The following is a 19,316-nucleotide window of genomic DNA, read 5'->3' as shown; positions in this document are numbered from 1 at the left end:
TTCTTTTTCTTTCTTTTTTTTTTTTGCACAACTATAGACGTTTAGTTTAAGGAATTAAATAACAAACAGATGATGACCACCTCCCAGCACCACCCCCCAAAATCACTCCCCTCCATCATAGAGTGTCCACACTTACTAACAGACACATATCTAGTTACTGTAACTCAATCATATAAAAGTGTGGAGAATTGTATTAAAACGTATGTAAATTGCTTTGCTTCATGAATTTTAATTCCCATATTTTTATAACATAATAAAATGTTATTTAAGTTGGATGAGCTCTGTAATATAGGTTGTTAAAGTAACCCCAGACCAGGGGGGAAGCTTTCAGAGGTGTTCAGTGGAGAAGGAAATGGCAGCCCACTCCAGTGTTCTTGCCTGGAGAATCCCAGGGACGGGGGAGCCTGGTGGGCTGCCGTCTATGGGGTCGCACAGAGTCGGACACGACTGAAGCGACTTAGCAGCAGCAGCAGCAACAGTGACACAGAACCAGTATGTTCTGTGTTCTGCTGCTGCTAAGTCGCTTCAGTCGTGTCCAACTCTGTGCGACCCCATAGACGGCGGCCCACCAGGCTCCCCCGTCCCTGGGGTTCTCCAGGCAAGAACACTGGAGTGGGATGCCATTGCCTTCTCCAATGCATGAAAGTGAAAAGTGAAAGTGAAGTCGCTCAGTCGTGTCCGACCCTCAGCGACCCCATGGACTGCAGCCCACCAGGCTCCTCTGTCCATGGGATTTTCCAGGCAAGAGTACTGGAGTCGGGTGCCATGGCCTTCTCCGAGTATGTCACTACAGTAACAATAACTAAGAAGCTGAGTTTACTGTACAACAAGCGAGTATCTGATTTCACAACCCCACCTTATTATTAATGCAGTTAATAATATACATTATTCTTTTGCACTTTTCTATGGAAGATAAAACCATGGTATCAGTATTATTATCCTTCTTGACTTTTTAAATTAAAATTATTGTACTTAATCTTTACACAGTTGTGTTAATATGTGTGGTATTAAGAAGTGGAGAAATTGCTAACTAAAAAAGATAGCTTAGATTAAGGAGACCTTATGAATATTACATATACTTTCCTGAAAACGAGAGAAAAACATCATGTATTGTTCCGTCAAGATAATGTGACACTTTGTAATCCTTTCAGTTGTTGGGCGTGTGTTTTTTTTTTTTTTAACCTGGTTGATAAAGAGAATACTTTGAATTGTTCTTTTAATAGTACAGTTCAACAATACAACGAAATGGGAATACTTCAGAAAATGAATTAATGATAATTGTCAGAAATTATAGTCTAGGCAACCTTTGAAATCGGAATACAAAGTAGGCTTCAAATTATTTTTACATATTTAACCAGAGGGATGATTTCAACTCAGCTACTTGCTTGTAATATTTAACTTTCCTCAAGTCATTAAGGTAGATAAGTTTCTGATTACTGAGAGGAGTAAATTAAAATCCACTGTCCAAAGGGTCAGGAAAAAACATTGGTCAAAGACAAGAAAAACCTCTTAGTGTTATGTCTGGCGAAGGATGTTACTTAATGGCTGTTAAATACTACATGTTCAGCTTTGCTTTATATCCTTAGGGAAAAGGTTTTCTATTCATGCTACTCTGATCAGTTCTGCCTGTAAATAGAATTTTTTTTTTTTTTTAAAGAAAACTTGAGGCTAAAGTATTATCCAATATTTGAGTTGGCTGTGGGTAATTGTGAAAACTTTACAAAAACCTTCCAACATTTCAGAAAAAATTTCCTCATCCAGTTATGACTCCATAAGAGGGATTAGCTTGCCTATAATGAGTGATTATTATTCATAGTTAATTGAGTGCACATAGGAAGAAAAAGTAAAGCCAATTAGAACAGAAAATATGGGTAAGGCAGGGTAAGATCTCCAGGGAAAAATCTTTTAGAAAAGATTGTAGCTCTGAAAAAAAAAAAAAATGTTCTTGTACATGAAGTGATAATGGGGATGGAGTGATGCAAGGAAAATGATTGTTGGGAGGGACTTTAAGGAAGGAAAATCTGAATTATCTTATCACAGAGGACCGGCAGAGTTGCCGCTGCCAGCTTTCCAAATCATGCCACCAGTTTCTACTCGGAAGTAGCTGCCTGCAAATAATTGCTGAGATACTCATCTTTGGAAATGGGTACTTTAGAATATTAGCAAATTTTTATTATTACTCATCTATTAATGATCAAAACCCAAATCTCTATAAAGAGGATCGTAGAAATTCAAAGCTAGTAAATAGTTAGGCAAAGTGGGTAGTTATAATTCTGGTGAAAAGCTGACGCAGAGAACACTTTCCAATATAAGGCTTTCCGATATAAGGGAAAGGTACAGAGGGCTAAAGATTTGTTCAAGATGGTGGAGTTTGGGGTGATTCTGAGGGTCATAGTGAACTAGAGAGTTAATGTAAATAAATGATTAAGGCTAGAATTATTCTAAATTTGAGGAATTTCACAGGTTTACCTCTTATCAAGAGTCAAAGTAGCATTAAGACTTCCTGTCAAAGAAATATGGCTCAGAAACAGATCAGAGGGAAAAAAGGAAAGTGTAAAAAAGTACTGCTCCCCGCAAGTCAGATATTTTTTGTTGTTTGGTAGCTAAATTGTGTCCGACTCTGCGACTCTAGGGACTGCAGTACGCTAGGCTTCCATGTCCTTCACCGTCTCCCGGAGTTTGCTCAAAAGTCAGCTTTACTCTCTTGGTAAAAACATTTTGCTGATGTTTTGTACAGTTGTTTGGAGGAAATTAACCTTAGAGATGCAGTTAAAGATCAAGCATTTAAAAGACATACTATTAAAAAAAAAAAAGACATACTATTTAAAATACTCTTTTCAAACTGAGAACACTGAAAATTCTCTTAAGTTCATGTTGTACTTTTTATTACTAAGAAATGACTACTCCAATGAAGACTGACCAGGGGTAGGGACAAGCATACTTTCAGGAGTGAAACTGTTAACAAATATGAAAAACACAACAGGGAATTATCCTTCCTCACACTCAGGTGTATAAGAAGATATATATATATATATGTGTATATATATATATATATATATATATATATATATATAACTATAGTAAACAATTTAAAGTTATGATTTAGAAATATTAAACATTCTCAATCATTCCCAACTCAGGGATCGAACCCAGGTCTTCCGCATTGCAGGTGGAGTCTTTACCAGCTGAGCCACAAGGGTGGGTAGCCTATCCCTTTTCAAGGGAACCTGCTGACCCAGGAATCCAACTGGGGTCTCCTGCATTGCAGACGGATTCTTTATTCTTTGAGCCACCAGAAAAGCCCTAGATGCTTCATAAGGATTGCTAGTTAGTGATGAAGATGTTAGTGATTCTTCTAAAGGTAAAAGGTTGAACCTTCTTTATCTTTCAAAAGGTTACATCCCTTGAGGATAGGGAAGCCCAGGATCCAGGATAATCTATTAAGGTATTATCATGCAGAGCGATTAGAACAATAGGAAAGATTAAGGAGCCAGTAAGGAGAAGGGCTCAAAATTCTCTAAGCCAGGCTTCAGCAATACCTGAACTGTGAACCTCCAGATGTTGAAGCTGGTTTTAGGAAAGGCAGAGGAACCAGAGATCAAATTGCCAACATCCACTGGATCATAGAAAAAGCAAGAGAGTTCTAGAAAAACATCTATTTCTGCTTTATTGACTATGCCAAAGCCTTTGACTGTGTGGATCACAATAAACTGTGGAAAATTGAAGAGATGGGAATACCAGGCCACCTGACCTGCCTCTTGAGAAATCTGTATACAGGTCAGGAAGCAACAGTTAGAACTGGACATGGAACAACAGACCGGTTCCAAATAGGAAAAGGAGTGGGTCAAGGCTGTATATTGTCACCCTGCTTATTTAACTTCTGTGCAGAGTACATCATGAGAAATTCTGGGCTGGAAGAAGCACAAGCTGGAATCAAGATTGCCAGGAGAAATATCAATAACCTCAGCTATGCAGATGACACCACCCTTATGGCAGAAAGTGAAGAGGAACTAAAAAGCCTCTTGATGAAAGTGAAAGAGGAGAGTGAAAAAGTTGGCTTAAAGCTCAACATTCAGAAAACGAAGATCATGGCATCTGGTCCCATCACTTCATGGGAAATAGATGGGGAAACAGTGGAAACAGTGTCAGACTTTATTTTGGGGGGCTCCAAAATCACTGCAGATGGTGACTGCAGCCATGAAATTGAAAGACACTCCTTGGAAGGAAAGTTATGACCAACCTAGATAGCATATTCAAAAGCAGAGACATTACTTTGCCAACAAATGTCCATCTAATCAAGGCTATGGTTTTTCCTGTGGTCATGTATGGATGTGAGAGTTGGACTGTGAAGAAAGCTGAGCACCTAAGAATTGATGCCTTTGAACTGTGGTGTTGGAGAAGACTCTTGAGAGTCCCTTGGACTGCAAGGAAATCCAACCAGTCCATCCTAAAGGAGATCAGTCCTGGGTATTCATTGGAAGGACTTATGCTGAAGCTGAAACTCCAATACTTTGGCCACCTCATGTGAAGAGTTGACTCATTGGAAAAGACCCTGATGCTGGGAGGGATTGGGGGCAGGAGGAGAAGGGAAAGACAAAGGATGAGATGGCTGGATGGCATCACCAACTCGATGGACGTGAGTCTGAGTGAACTCCGGGAGTTGGTGATGGACAGGGAGGCCTGGCGTGCTGTGATTCATGGGGTCGCAAAGAATTGAACACGACTGAGTGACTGAACTGAACTGAAGGAGAGGGCCTGGAGAAGGAAATGGCAACCCACTCCAGTATTTTTGCCTGGAGAATACCATGCTCAGAAGAGCCTGGTGAGCTACAATCCAAGGAGTTGCAAAGAATCGGACACAAGTGAGTGACTAACACACAAGGAGAAAGGAAGTTCTTCACAGGTGGCGCTGGTGGTAAAGAATCTGCCTGCCGGCACTAGGAGATGCAAGAAACCTGGATCCAATCCCTATGTTGGGAAGATCCCAAGGAGAAGGAAATGACAACCCACTCCAGTATTGTTGACTGGAAAATTCCTTGGGCAGGGAAGCCTGGTGGGCTACAGTTCATGGGGTCACAAAGAGCTGGACCTGGCTGACCATGCACGCACAAGGAGAAGGGAAAGGAAAGGAAGATTGATTTAAGGGAGGATCCGTACAAGAAGCATGATGTTCTTCACTGTGAAAGAAGACATTGGCAGCATCATAGGCTTCTTAGAATGCTGAGGAAGCTCTCCAAAGACTAAAAACTTTGGGGAAATAGCTTTGAACCTTTACTTCAAATAAACCTGGCCATGTCTCCCTTCTGAGGTAAACAAGATTATCCCAGTACTGTCACTAAGAAGCAGACTCTTTTTCACTGGAGTGTATATTCAAACCATGATTGATTGTCATTCATTCGTCTCAGTTCAGTTCACTTGCTCAGTCATGCCCGACTCTTGGCATCCCCATGGACCGCAGCATGCCAGGCCTCCCTGTCCTTCACCAACTCCTGGAGCTTGCTCAAACTCATGTCCTTTGAGTTGGTGATGCCATCCAACCATCTCGTCTTCTGTCACCCCCTTCTCCTTTTGCCTTCAGTCCTTCCCAGCATGAGGATCTTTGCCATTGAGTCAGTTCTTTGCATCAGGTGGCCAAAGTATTAGAGCTTCAGCTTTAGTATCAGTCCTTCCAGTGAGTATTCAGGACTAATTTCCTTTAGGATGGACTGGTTTGATCTCTTTGCAGTCCAAGCAACTCGCAAGAATCTTCTCCAACACCACAGTTCAAAAACATCAATTCTTTGGTGCTCAGCTTTCTTTATGGTCCACCTCTCACATCCATACATGACCACTGGAAAAACCATAGCTTTGACTAGATGGACCTTTGTTGGCAAAGTAATGTCTCTGCTTTTTAATATGCTGTCTAGGTTTGTCATAGCTTTTCTCCCAAGGAGCAAGCATCTTCTGATTTCATGACTGAAGTCACCATCTGCAGTGATTTTGGAACCCAGGAAAATAAAGTCTCTCACTGTTTCCAGTGTTTCCCCATCTATTTGCCATGAAGTGATGGGACCAGATGCTATGATCTTAGCTTTTTGAATGTTGAGTTTTAAGCCAGCTTTTCCACTCTTCTCTTTCACTTTCATCAAGAGACTCTTTAGTTCCTCGTTGCTTTCTGCCATAGGGTGGTGTCATGTTTATCTGAGGTTATTGATATTCATTTGTCTAACAAATGCTTATTGAACTTCCACATGTATACTCCTCCAGGTTCTGAGAATACTGAATAGTACATGGCAGACAAAACCTCTCTATTACCATGAAAGAGCCTCCCTGGTGGCTCAGGCAGTAAAGAAGCTGCAACTCACTCCAGTATTCTTGCCTGAAGATTTCCATGGACATGAAGCCAAAAGAGCATTTAAACTTGTAGCTGTAATAAGTTGTGATGAGGGTAATGTCAGGGAAGTACAGAAGTACAGGCTTATGTAGATATAGATATCAAGTGATCTGATGTCTAGAGAATCAGAGAATGGCCCCATAAAGATGTCTAATTTAGGATGAGTAGAAACTGTCCCAGGGAAAGACTGGGAATCAGCATTCTGGATAGAGAAAATAGTAAGTAATGAATGAATGAAAGACAAAGAGTGGTATGTTTGAGTAAATGAAAGAAATGTTCAGAGACTTCCCTGGTGGTCCAGTAGGTGAGACTTTGCCTTCCAATGCAGAGAGTGTGGCTTCAATCCCTGAGCGGGGGGCTAAGATCCCAAATGCCTCACTGCTAACAGCAAAACAAACAAACAAACAAATAAGCAGTATTATAACAAATTCAATAAAAATTAAAAAAACAAATGTTCAGAATGGCCCCAGGAGTAGACTTTTGAGAGGGTTGAGAGTGAGGATTGAGCTGGAACAGTAGGTAAGCCTTGAAACATATGAGCTACTTTAAGGAATTTGATAACCTCAGATATGCAGATGACACCACCCTTATGGCAGAAAGTGAAGAGGAGCTAAAAAGCCTCTTGATGAAAGTGAAAGAGGAGAGTGAAAAAGTTGGCCTAAAGCTCAACATTCAGAAAACGAAGATCATGGCATCTGGTCCCATCACTTCATGGGAAATAGATGGGGAAACAGTGGAAACAGTGTCAGACTTTATTTTTTGGGGCTCCAGAATCACTGCAGATGGTGACTGCAGCCATGAAATTAAAAGACGCTTACTCCTTGGAAGAAAAGTTATGACCAACCTAGATAGCATATTCAAAAGCAGAGACATTACTTTGCCGACTAAGGTCCGTCTAGTCAAGGCTATGGTTTTTCCCGTGGTCATGTATGGATGTGAGAGTTGGACTGTGAAGAAGGCTGAGCGCCAAAGAGTGGATGCTTTTGAACTGTGGTGTTGGAGAAGACTCTTGAGAGTCCCTTGGACTGCAAGGAGATCCAATCAGTCCATTCTGAAGGAGATCAACGCTGGGATTTCTTTGGAAGGAATGATGCTAAAGCTGAAACTCCAGTACTTTGGCCACCTCATGAGAAGAGTTGACTCATTGGAAAAAACTCTGATGCTGGGAGGGATTGGGGGCAGGAGGAGAAGGGGACGACTGAGGATAAGATGGCTGGATGGCATCATGGACTCGATGGACATGAGTCTGAGTGAACTCCGGGAGATGGTGATGAACAGGGAGGCCTGGCGTGCTGTGATTCATGGGGTCACAAAGAGTCGGACACGACGGAGCGACTGAACTGAACTGAACTGAACTGAAGGAATTTGAACGAAGTGAAATGAATGTCAACTGTATGGTTTATGCAGGGGAAATAGTTGATTGATTTGTGTTTATTAAGGGGCACTCTGGCTGCTGTGTGAAGAATACACATTAGGGAGATAGACTTAGGTCAGCAAAACTTGTTAGGAAGCTGCTGAAATAATATAGATGAGACAAAATGATGGATAAATAGTTTTAGCAGTGGGAACAGAGAGAAGTACATGGAATAGTTAGAAAGAGGTAAACCAGCAAGACTTTGGGTTGATTTGGTGTTGATTGGGTGAGAGGAAGAATAAAGGATTATCACTGAAGTTCCATTTAGGAAACTTGCTGGTTAATGGTGCTATTCACTGTGATAAGAAATTAAGAACAGGTTTAAGAAGTTAAAGGATTTCATTTGGGAATGTGCTGTATTTGAGATGCCTGGGGTCCATCTAAACTGAAGCTGTTTCATAAGCAGTCAGTTTTACAGATACAGAATTCAGTAGGGAGACTTAATCTAGAAATACGTATTTGAGAGTTGTCAGCAAATAGATTTTAATGGGCATGATTGGAAGGATATGGTTATCCAGGGGAAATGAGAAGAATACAAGCCTAAGGTACAAAGGTAAAGGAGGGTGAAAGGAAATGATCCCTCTAGGTTGATAGAGAATTAACCTGAATGGTTTTAAAAAAAGAAAAGAAAAACATGAAAATGTACTGGTTTGGAAATTAAGAGCAAAGACTGACTGGGAGGGACGGAGTCTTCACCAATGCCTTTTTTTGCTACAAAGACCAGGCAAAAGAAGGACAGAGAATGGTGCAACTCCATTTAGTCACAAGGATGAGAGCATTTCCAGCAGCGTTTAGAAGGCAAGCGACCGTTTGTAGCACTCCATTTTCTTTCTTTTCTTGTAAATCAGATCGCCGGGCTGTGAGAATTAAGTGAATGTTAAGAATACATGGAATACAGAGGAAGATCTCTTCTTTGAGTCACGTGCATGAGCTGCAGGCAATCCCCTAGGAGCTATTTCTGCTCATGTTGGAGTCTTCAGCTTTGTTATTATTGTTTGTAGATTTGCTTAGTTTTAGGGAGATGACATACTTCAGTATTTGAATAAGTTCTTGAACAATTTTTCTAAAAACCTGATGAAACAAACATGCTTTAATGCATAAGGATTCATTGTAATTATCCATAAGCATTAACATTTCAATGGAGGAAAAATTTACTTATATAAATGTACTGCTCTCTGGACCTTATTTTTTAACGTCTTTGAAATCAAAAGAGCACCTTCAGAGTTGGAACGTATAATTTTATCATCATTTAAAAATATGAATCTGTTCTTTAGGATACAATGCTATATTATGAATAATGAATTCATTGGTATAGACAGTTCTCTCAGGTCAGGAATGTTTTAGACAAATGGGAATAAGTAACTATGTTGGTGGCCTTAGTTTTGTTTTTGAGAGACTCTCCTTTCTTTTCTTTCTTTTTCTTTTTTTTGCTTTGAGTTTGAATTGCTGTGTTCCTTGTCTAGTATCGCGAAGAATAGCAAAAGCAGAAAAATAAGGGCACAATAGAGAGGAAATAGATCTCATTATTGAATTGGTAAGTGCTCCTAGTACATTTTTTTATGAAGAAATTTTCATTCTTTTTAATATCTTTAGGAAATTATGGTGGTAGATCCTCACCGTAATAACCTGCTATAGGGTGGATTTCCACATAATGTGAATTTGCCTTGCACTCCTCCCAAGATGTTTATCCTTTAGAATTAACAAGATTTTCCTGGTGAGGCAAAACAATATGCTGGAGTTAGACCTCCAAATTTGAATCCTGGCATATTCATTGTGTGTCTAAAGTTTTTTAACCTCTCTAGCCTCAACTTCTTCTGTGAAATAATAAAAATCTTCCCCACAGAGTTGTAAATATTAAATAAGTTCATATTTTTCAAAAGAACAATGCCCAGCACATAGTGAGCTCTTATCTGTGCATACAAAATTTATTCCTTCCCACCACATAGACCTATATTAATAATGAGAGTCCATTTTATTATGAGTTATACATGTTTATTGAGTGATACAATAAATTCACTATTATATTTTACAGTATTTGTTTAGTTGCAATAATGAGGATAAGGCCAACACAATCTCTTGCCTTGACATTCATTTGAGTGATGAAATATCTCATTCAGTGTCTCTGACTGGGATGATTGGCCAATTGAATTTTTATGTATGTCTCCATTCTCAAGCACCTCATGCCTTAAAGATCTCCAGAACTCTGGGTTGGTCCTTCTGTAGCACTTCTGGTGAGAGGATCACAGAACTTGAACCATGCTGCCACTGGGTGCTTAGAACCTGCAAATTATATTCCAGGGGAAAATGTCTCCTTGTTTTTCAATTCTATATCATTTATTCTGTATCTGGTACTTTTCTTTAAGCTGTTTAAGTGCCCTTAGCAAACCATATCATCATTACCCAGTGTTATCATCATAATCACTAACTGTGCAGTTCTTTATGTTGTAAGAACACAGACACCCACACACATACACACACATGCACACACACACCGTTTGTTTCTCCTGTGAAATAGATTTTTATAACCTTATTTTATAGATAAGGAATCTGAAACTCAAAAAAGGTTAAATGGCTTGGCTGCAGGCACCCAGCTAAGTGACAGAGCTGGAACTGGAGGCTTCTTCTCCCCTCTTGCTAACCCCTGCTATCCCTGTTTGATGACATTTCTAGCTGCAGCCCTTATGACCTCCAGAGATGGCATTTCCACCCCTGGGAACTCCAGAAAAATTAGGGGAAAAAAAAACACAACATTGTCCCTAGAAGCGGTATTCTACCAGCATCTGCCAGAGATTGAGTGCAATTAAAGATGAGGAATTAAAGAGTTATGAACTCAGACAAGTCTGAGCTTTACTTGTATTTAGGCTTTTACTAATTTGCAGGAATCACTAATTTGTGGAAGCACCTTGCTCTGCAGAAAGCTGTGTGTCGTCAGTGCAACCTGAGTGATCACGGTGACTTCAAGAAACCTGCTTCTGGAGAAAAATCAGATGAAGTTAAGGAAAGCTTTCACTTTTCAGTCAATTTTTTATGACCAATTACATTTCCAGTCACAATAGAGATGACTAAAATCTCGAAAAGAGTTTCTACGCAGGTTCCATGATCTGGTGCGTTTTTTGCTGTGAAAGGACAGAGGTTACCTCAGTGTGCAAAAAGAGGAAATAGTGGGGTGACTGGGAACCTTGAGTCTGAAGACAGTAGGGATTAGATGGAAATTTCAGCATCCTCAAAGTCTGAAAATATATGTGTGTTTTGACACAGTTTTTCCACTTCTAGTAATACTTGATCACATTAACCAAGATATGGGTATAAGAATATTCACTGAAGTATTATTTTCTATAGCAAAAAAAGACAAATGAAAAACAAACCCTTATTCATCAACAGGGGCATGCCACATTCATCATCCCGTGGAATGCTGCTGCTGCTGCTGCTAAGTCGCTTCAGTAGGAAGCTAGTATAAACTATGAGGTGGTGTGTGTGTGTGTGTGTGTGTGTGTGTGTGTGTTAGTCGCTTAGTCGTGTCCAACTCTTTGTGACCCCATGGACTGTAGCCAGAGTGGGTTGCCATGTCCTTCTCCATGAGGTAGTATAATGACTACTCATAGGAAAAAAAAAAAAAGACTAAAATTGGCTATGTGAAAAAAATCCATTTGCAAAACAGTATGTTTAATATAAGACCATTTTTGCAAAAAATATTAATGGTCACCAAAAGGGAGGAGGAATAAGGTTAGAACAGAGAAGAAAGACCAGTGGTGGTATGCATGCTATCCTATGGCTCTAGTTATCATTCAGCTGCACGATGACAGAGAACATGAATTTGGGGGCCATATACTTGTTCATTTAACAGGTATTTCTTAGAAGTCAGCCACATACCAGGTACTATCCTAGGTGCTGGGATATACATAGAACTTACATCCTAGTTGTAGGAGGTAGAAAATTAGCAAATAAAAGTATTAACACCTGCATTTTAGATACACAAAATCTATTATTAACAATAAGAGGATTTTTATTGAAGTATAGTTGATTTACAATGTTGTTTTTATTTCAGGTGTACAGCAAAGTGATTCCATCATACATATACACATATCTATTTGTTTTCAGATTTTTTCCCTTATAAGTTATTACAAAATATTGAGTAATGTTCCCTGTACTATACAATAGGTCCATGTTGGTTATCTATTTTATATATAGTAGTGTGTATCTGTTCATCCCAAACTCCAAATGTATCCCTCCCTCTAAATTGGGAGATTGGGATGGACATATACACACCACTGTATATAATAACATAGATAACTAATAAGGGCCTACCATATAGCTCAGGGAACTCTACTCAATACTCTGTAATGACATACAGGAAAGGAATCTAAAAAGCAATGGATATATGTATAGGTATAACTGATTCACTTTGCTGTACGGCAGAAATTAACACATTGTAAATCACAATTCACCAATAAAAATTAATTTCAAAAAGAGAATAGACCTAATTTTAGGTCCATCAGTTTTGACAGTGCCTCCAGACTTGAGGCATGATTTAGGGGCTTACTCAGATGGATGTCCTCTAAGAAAGTGATTATTTCTAGTTAACCAGTCATTTATGGGAAGAAATTGAATACAGTAGTTAATTCTTACACTTTTCACAAACATTTATTTAAACAAATATTAGACTCTTAGCTCTTTTCTTTATAATATGAACCATACTATTAATATAAGCTCATAATAGAAAATAGTATATTAGTATTTTTTCTTTTTACACTTAGAAAATTATGAATTCTCAAATAGAAAAGGTTAATTCCTTTTTAATAAAATCATTGGTAAGATGGGAATAAAAGTCATATGGAATGTTTAGTTTTTCATCAATAGCAATTGTTTTATTTTAAACAGCAAATTTCACACTGCTTGAGATTATCTATTTGTAATGTAAACTAGGAGAATTTAATGATATGTTGGACAATGATAACTGTTTTGTTCAAGACCATATTAATCAGGTTCTCTCTGTAAGCATACGGCAATTTTAAGTCTTTAAAATTAAATCAAAACTGATAGAGAAACAACTGAATCTCTTAACTTTTTTTACATTAAAGATATTTATTTCAAAACTTTATGAATAGTGTTTACTTATTAATTCAGTGCAATTCATCAAATTTCTACTGAGTGCTTTTTCTGTTCCAGACACTAGATGTGTTATATACACCAGTGAATATAGTATAGACCCTAGACTCAAAAATGCTTAGTCTAATAAAAAAGACAGCTGGGCAAACAGAAGAAGAATATAAACAGTTGGAGGGTTTATTTATAAGTGTGTTTGGAGTGATTCAGCATTTCTAACCACTGATCGATACTGCCTAACCAGAGAGTTTCCCCAAAGCAGAATTAAACTTTTAATAATTGTTTCTGGAGCTAAGTGCAGTCACGCACAGTCCCTTATGGGAAGAGTAAGAATCTTCAGGCTGAATTCCTATAAAATTAGCACTTCTTTTCCTGTAGGTTCCCTCTAAGATGTCTCAGTGATTAAGGAATGCTTGATCTTGCGAATTATGTGTGCCACGAACTTCTCATTTTTCCATTTTTGCTTTTTCCCAAAACCAGATCCAGAAAACAAGCAATTATTCCTTGTTAGGACAATACAAGCAGAAAGTGGACTTTTTTAAAATAAAAAGTAGATCATGAAATGCATGCATGTATGTAATTATGGGTGGATGCAGAAGAATTGATCTGCTATGTGCCACCTTCCAAGGATATTTGAACAGTTCCATCTTGTGTAACACCCCCTCCCCATCCCACAACCCACACACATATCTATGACTTTCAGTGTAAATATTTAGAACCTCACTTAGTTCCATCAGGCTGCTATAACAAAATACCACACACTGGGGATCTTATAAACAACATGTATTTCTCACAGTTCTGGAGATTCAAAATCATAGTGTCAGCATGATAAAGGACTCTCTTCCTGGTTTGGAGCCAGAACCTTCTTGCTATGTCCTCACATGGTGGAAGGGGTAAGGGATTTTTCTAGATTCTCTTTTGTAAGAATGCTGCTGTCATTCATGAGGGCATCACTTCATGAATTAAGCGCTTCCCAAAGGGCCCACCTCCTGAGACAATCACCTGTGGAGTTAGGATTTCAATATATGAATTTTTAGGAATTCAAACTATAGCAGAAACTATCAATTATGTTTCCCATATCAAAATTTAAAACAAAAAGCAACAGAGGTAACACAAGACCAAACAAAGCTGTGGTTATTCACTTGCCAGGTCAGGAGGTGCCCACATCATTTAAAAAGTGAGTGAAGTGGGCCCCCAAAGCAGAAATGCTACCAATGATGGATGGGGGACTTGTCCACCTTAGGAGATTATTCTAGGAAGTCTTCTTGATGACTGAATTCTTGTTGATTTAGAAAAAGTTTATCATGGGATTGGTCATTGTTCTGTTTTAGGTCACTAAAGTACAGAATCATTTTAAAGAGGTCAGAGAGAATATTATTGTGCACATGCTTGAAAGTGAAAGTGTTAATCGCTCGGTTGTGTCTAACTCTTCGCGACCCCATGGACTGTAGCCCACCAGGCTCCTCTGTCCGTGGGATTCTCCAGGCTGGAATACTGGAGTGGGTCACCATGCCCTCCTCCAGGGCATCTTCCCAACCCAGGGATCAAACCCCAGTCTCTTGCATTGTAGGCAGATTCTTTCGGGCCGCATGGTTAGGACTTGGCAATGTTTTTTTCTTTAACCTTCAAACAAAGGCTGCATTGCAGTTGAACTACATTAGTCCAACCATCTGGTTAGGAATATGCTGTAAAGATGCCTGTTCTGTTATAGCCACGCGTTCCAGGAAACAAACTCACTCAGAAGGACAATGCGGACAGTGGAGTGCAGTTCATTACACCGGCGGGCCCAAGGCAGAGCCTCCTCTTAGCCAAGGACCCCGACCAGCATTTGTGAGAATCTTTTATACCCCATGTGCAAGTGTCTGAACCCACCACCCCAAATTCCTTGAGACTTACATAAACCAAGGAAAATACAATCCCAGTAACCCCATCATTCATGTGCTGTGTGCTCATGTGCTCAAACAGTCAAACAATTGGCCAATAATCAATAAGCCCGAGGTTACACTCGGATAGATACAGAAAAATTTATGGCCTGTCTGGAGGAAAGGGTGATCAGTGTATGTTTTCTGTTAGGCAATGAGTAACCTAGATATGATCTTCAAGGTTCCCCTGTCTGGAGAGGGTCTTATCCTTCTGTTGTTGTTTTCATAGGCACTAAACACAGAGTTCAGAGTCCATTGGAAAGGTGGCCGAGCATGGTCAACATGAACAGGCCTAAGATGGAGTCCAGGCCCTATGAATTCCTTCTTCAGTTCTACAGCTGATGAAATGGGAGCTCAGACAGGTTACATTAATTAATTCCATAAACATTCATTGAGGAACTATTTCTTGGAAATTCTCCAAATGGGCCTCACAATAAATTTGTCAGTCCTTTTCTGTTTGCTTTCCCTGGAAGCAGAGACAAAACATTTTGTTGCTTATTTAGTAAACAGAGGATTCCTAAATGACAAGTATGGGGTTGAATTCAGAGTTCTTGCACACACCATTTCTGGTTTCTAAAATCTGTGTTTACATCCAGAGCAAATAGCATCGCTGCTATGAGAACCAAGTCACCTGGGTTCACGTTCCAGGCTCTTTTACTCTGTCTTGCTGCTTCTCCTATGTCTTCCTGACTTCTTCACATTCAAATACTTCTTAAAATTACAAATTAAAAAAAAACTCACAGAATTTTAAAAAGTTAGAGATTGCCTTTTTATAGCATCAGTGACAGGACTCATCTCCAGAAACAAGGACATCTAGTACCTCTCATATAATTTGGTTAATAGAGTTTAAGTTCATAGATTCATTTTTAGAGTCGTATCTGTATAAAATAGAATCTTGCTCTTCACAAATTGCACAGTGACCTCAATTCTCAGATGGCTCCTATTACAAAAAGCTACAACCTCCTTTTCAAAGCTTCCAAATACAATGATCAGAGGATAAAGCACACAGAATGTTGACTGTCCTATTGGTATGTCTGTCTTTTCTCTGCATGCATGTTCCAGGTGGGAGAGTTCAGAGCCCATGCTGCTGAGTGGACGGCCAACGTCACGGCTGAATTCAAGGAAACCAGGAGGCGGCTGAGCGTGGAGATTTATGACAAGTTCCAGCGCGCCACCTCCATTAAGCGGAAGCTCTCTGCAGAACTGGCTGGAAACCACAATCAGGAGCTGACTCCCTGTAGGAGGACCCTGTCCGTGAACCACCTGGCCAGCGAGAGGGATGTCCTGCCTTCCTTACTGAAAACAGAAAGTATCTATTTGAACGGACTGACACCACACTGTGCGGGCGAGGAAATCGCTGTTATTGAGAACATTAAGTAGCCCTCTCTTTGAAGAGCCTCAGGCATAGCAATTAGGTGAGGATTTCTATATGCTCTTTATGACTGTTGCTGGTAGCATTTTTAAAATTGTGCATGAGCTCCAAAGGGAGGAAAAATAGATACACCCATCATGGTCATCTGCCATCAAGAGAATTTGGAATTCTGAGCCAGCACTATTTTTTTTTTTTTTTTTGATGATGCTTGTTGAACAGTCCACTTTCTTTGACAAGTGGACTAAAACAAGCGATGTCTGATGCCTTTTTTGTGCCCAGACTGTTTTGCTCCCTTTTCCTAACGTGCCATAAGGCCTCAGAATGAATTATAATTGTTTCTGGTAATAATGTAGCTTTGAGGGATCAGTCCTTACTTTTCAGGGTCTACCTAACTGAGCCTAGATATGGACCATTTATGGATGACAACATTTCTTTTTGTAAATGGCAAGAAATTCTTATGCAGCCTTTTACCTAAGAAATTTTCTGTCAGTGCCTTATCTTATGAAGAAACAGAACCTCTCTAGCTAAGTGGTTTCTCCTTCCCTGCCCCACCCCTAGGCTCAACTCCACAGTCCTTTTCCCCGCAACTCCCGTTTGAATACCATACCTTGCTGGAAACAAGTGTGTAAAATGACCCAAGTGATGATACCCGAAGAAGGAATAGAGGCCAAATTAAACGGACACTGAAGCAACACTCAGAAACCCTAGCGTTATAGGCACTGCAGAGAAATGAGGTGCAAAGATGGCCCCTCTGAGTATTTATTTGACTCGGGTACCAATGGTACATGTATACAGTGTAATTACCAGGCCAGTAAAATTGACTGCTCCCAAACAGTCCCTTCTTTTCCTGGCAGTATTTAAAATTTATCATTTATTACTAACTATGTATGTGTATATATATATATATATATATATATACATATATATACATATATATATACACACATTTTTTAAAGGTGGAAGAAGAAAATCTATCTATCTATCTATATATATCCATAAGTGATCTGACAAAAGAAAACTGTTAAAATGGATATTATTGAAGATGAATTTAGACAATTGGTGTGAATTGCCACTCAGATGACATGAAGAGAGCCAAACAATGTGTTATAAGCATTTGCTAATAAACATTATACTGCCAGCATCTATCTGTTTTCTGATGTATGAAAGGCTTATATGGTTTTCTTTCCCTGGGTAACTTGTGCCCGGTGAGGGGAGGGGATGCGTAGGCAGAGCTGGGCATGGCCCTCGCCTTCTGTGGGTGTACCTCTGGAGTTGTGGCTGAGTGTGAGAGCAGAAGCTGAAACTGGATCACTGTGATTTTGCACATGGAAAAATGCAGATTGCAGGCATAATTCATCTCTGACATTAGAGAAAAAGCTGTTATAGCACAATTTAAATCTTGAGAGCATTTTTTTTTTTTTTTAAGATAGAAAAGGCTGTTAATCCTCTTTAGTTTAATTTTATATCCTGCAACTCTTTGGAGGTTTTCAGGATTCAGAAGAAATTCAGTAAAGGCACCTAGTAGATCGCTCCTCTTTCTTTTATTTTCATACATAGATCTGCTGTACATTGTAAATAAAATTTTTAAAACACAGAAAGAAAATGATTTCCCTAAATATAATTGCAAAACATGACTTTAATTCTTGGGGGTGGGAGTATTTGAATAAGTGGCATTCATATTAGGGTCTTAAAAAATAAATCCAGGATCTTAAAAAAAAAAAAGGAACATTTAACAGATGCTTATTTTTCAAAATTTAAGCTAGAAATGTAAATATTCAGCTAACTTGTTGACGGTACTTTTATAAACTTAAGAATTCTAACCAAAATTTTGGAAAATCAGGCTCTTTTAGAAGGAAAGCTACACCCATTTCCTCGATAACTATTCTGAAAGTTCATATGGTGGATTGCACCATGTATAAACTGTGAATTGTGTTGACAAATAAAGTTTGTAATTAAAGTCAGCATCTTCTGAGTCTCCTGCTTGCTACTGAGGGTTTGGATCTGATCCTGGCTGTGCCGAACTCCAGGATGTCACAGTCCATGCTGAGTTTTTGTGGCTCCTTTGTTCACAGTATTCAAGAAATATTTTTGATGCAGTATTTCCACCCTTGTTAAACACATGCAAATGTTCTTCTTAGTGGCTGTTAATCAAAAAATTAACCCTGAAATTTCACTTTTGAAATATGATATTTTAAAGAGCATATAAATTCAAGATTGTTTCTATTAAATTGTTATGTCAATGTCTTATTTTGTCATTGTTAGACCTTGTCTTGACCTGCCTGAAGTAATTGGAATGCTGAACATGGGCACCTGAATGTTTTGTAAGGAAAAAAAAAAAGTCAAACATCCTGGCAGTATTAAAGCTTAAAGAAGGTAGTTGCCAACTAATCTTCTAGACCTCATACCCCCAATATTTGGACTATATACCTTGTCAATAGCTTACATAAATTTAATTTTTCATTCCCAAGCACCTTGATATTCAGTAAATATCCTAAAACTGGTCCCCAACATTATCCTTAGAATTGGGGGAAATCTAAGGAAGTGTGTACATATCATAGCAATTTTGTTTTTCAAGCTTCATTTTGTTTACCTCTTGTGGAGAGAACGTTGATTAACATTTTGACATAACCTATGAGTTTATTTTTAAAACAGACTAGTTTAAGAATAAGTGGTTTTGCCCTGAAGGATATTTGAAAACAAAAAAGTACCAAGCCCAGCAAGAGTTAGGAACTCTCTTATCTGGAATCAGACATGGATTCTAGACAAGGCTTTTTACCTGCCGTACAACTAGTAACTGTAAAATGATTATTTTGGAGTTCTTTTAATTTATTACATAAATCTATGTACTCTACTACCATAGTTCATGTCACACAGCCTTTTTTCCCAATAATATTTAATTCTTTCAATATAGGAAAAAGTGAAACTTCTAAAGCCAAGAGGGAATTGAATAATATGTCATGACCTTCAAAAAAACAACAGGCCATAAGGCTTGGTTTCTTTCTCAAATTCTAAGGAACACATGACATACATGAAGAACTAAATCCCACCTCACTATGTATAAAAAAACCTGTAGACTGCTTTGATTCTGAAGGCTAGGAGTTCAAAGAGATCAAGAAAACTTTACATGGAACA

General features: G+C 38.9%; 1 protein-coding gene across 3 annotated transcripts in view; it reads left to right on the top strand.

Annotated features, from left to right (window-relative positions):
* Positions 1-18,513, top strand: part of KCNK2 (potassium two pore domain channel subfamily K member 2) — a 231,562-nt gene extending 213,049 nt beyond the window's left edge. For all 3 annotated transcript variants that reach the window (XM_013970432.2, XM_005690991.3, XM_005690992.3), the window contains exon 7: positions 15,875-18,513. In XM_013970432.2, the coding sequence (XP_013825886.1) occupies positions 15,875-16,192 (318 nt within the window). In that variant the 3' untranslated portion in view covers positions 16,193-18,513. The remainder of the gene's footprint in view (positions 1-15,874) is intronic.

Source organism: Capra hircus, chromosome 16 (genome assembly GCF_001704415.2).
Source record: "Capra hircus breed San Clemente chromosome 16, ASM170441v1, whole genome shotgun sequence".
NCBI lineage: Eukaryota > Metazoa > Chordata > Mammalia > Artiodactyla > Bovidae > Capra > Capra hircus.
This window is presented reverse-complemented; position numbering and strand designations above follow the sequence as displayed.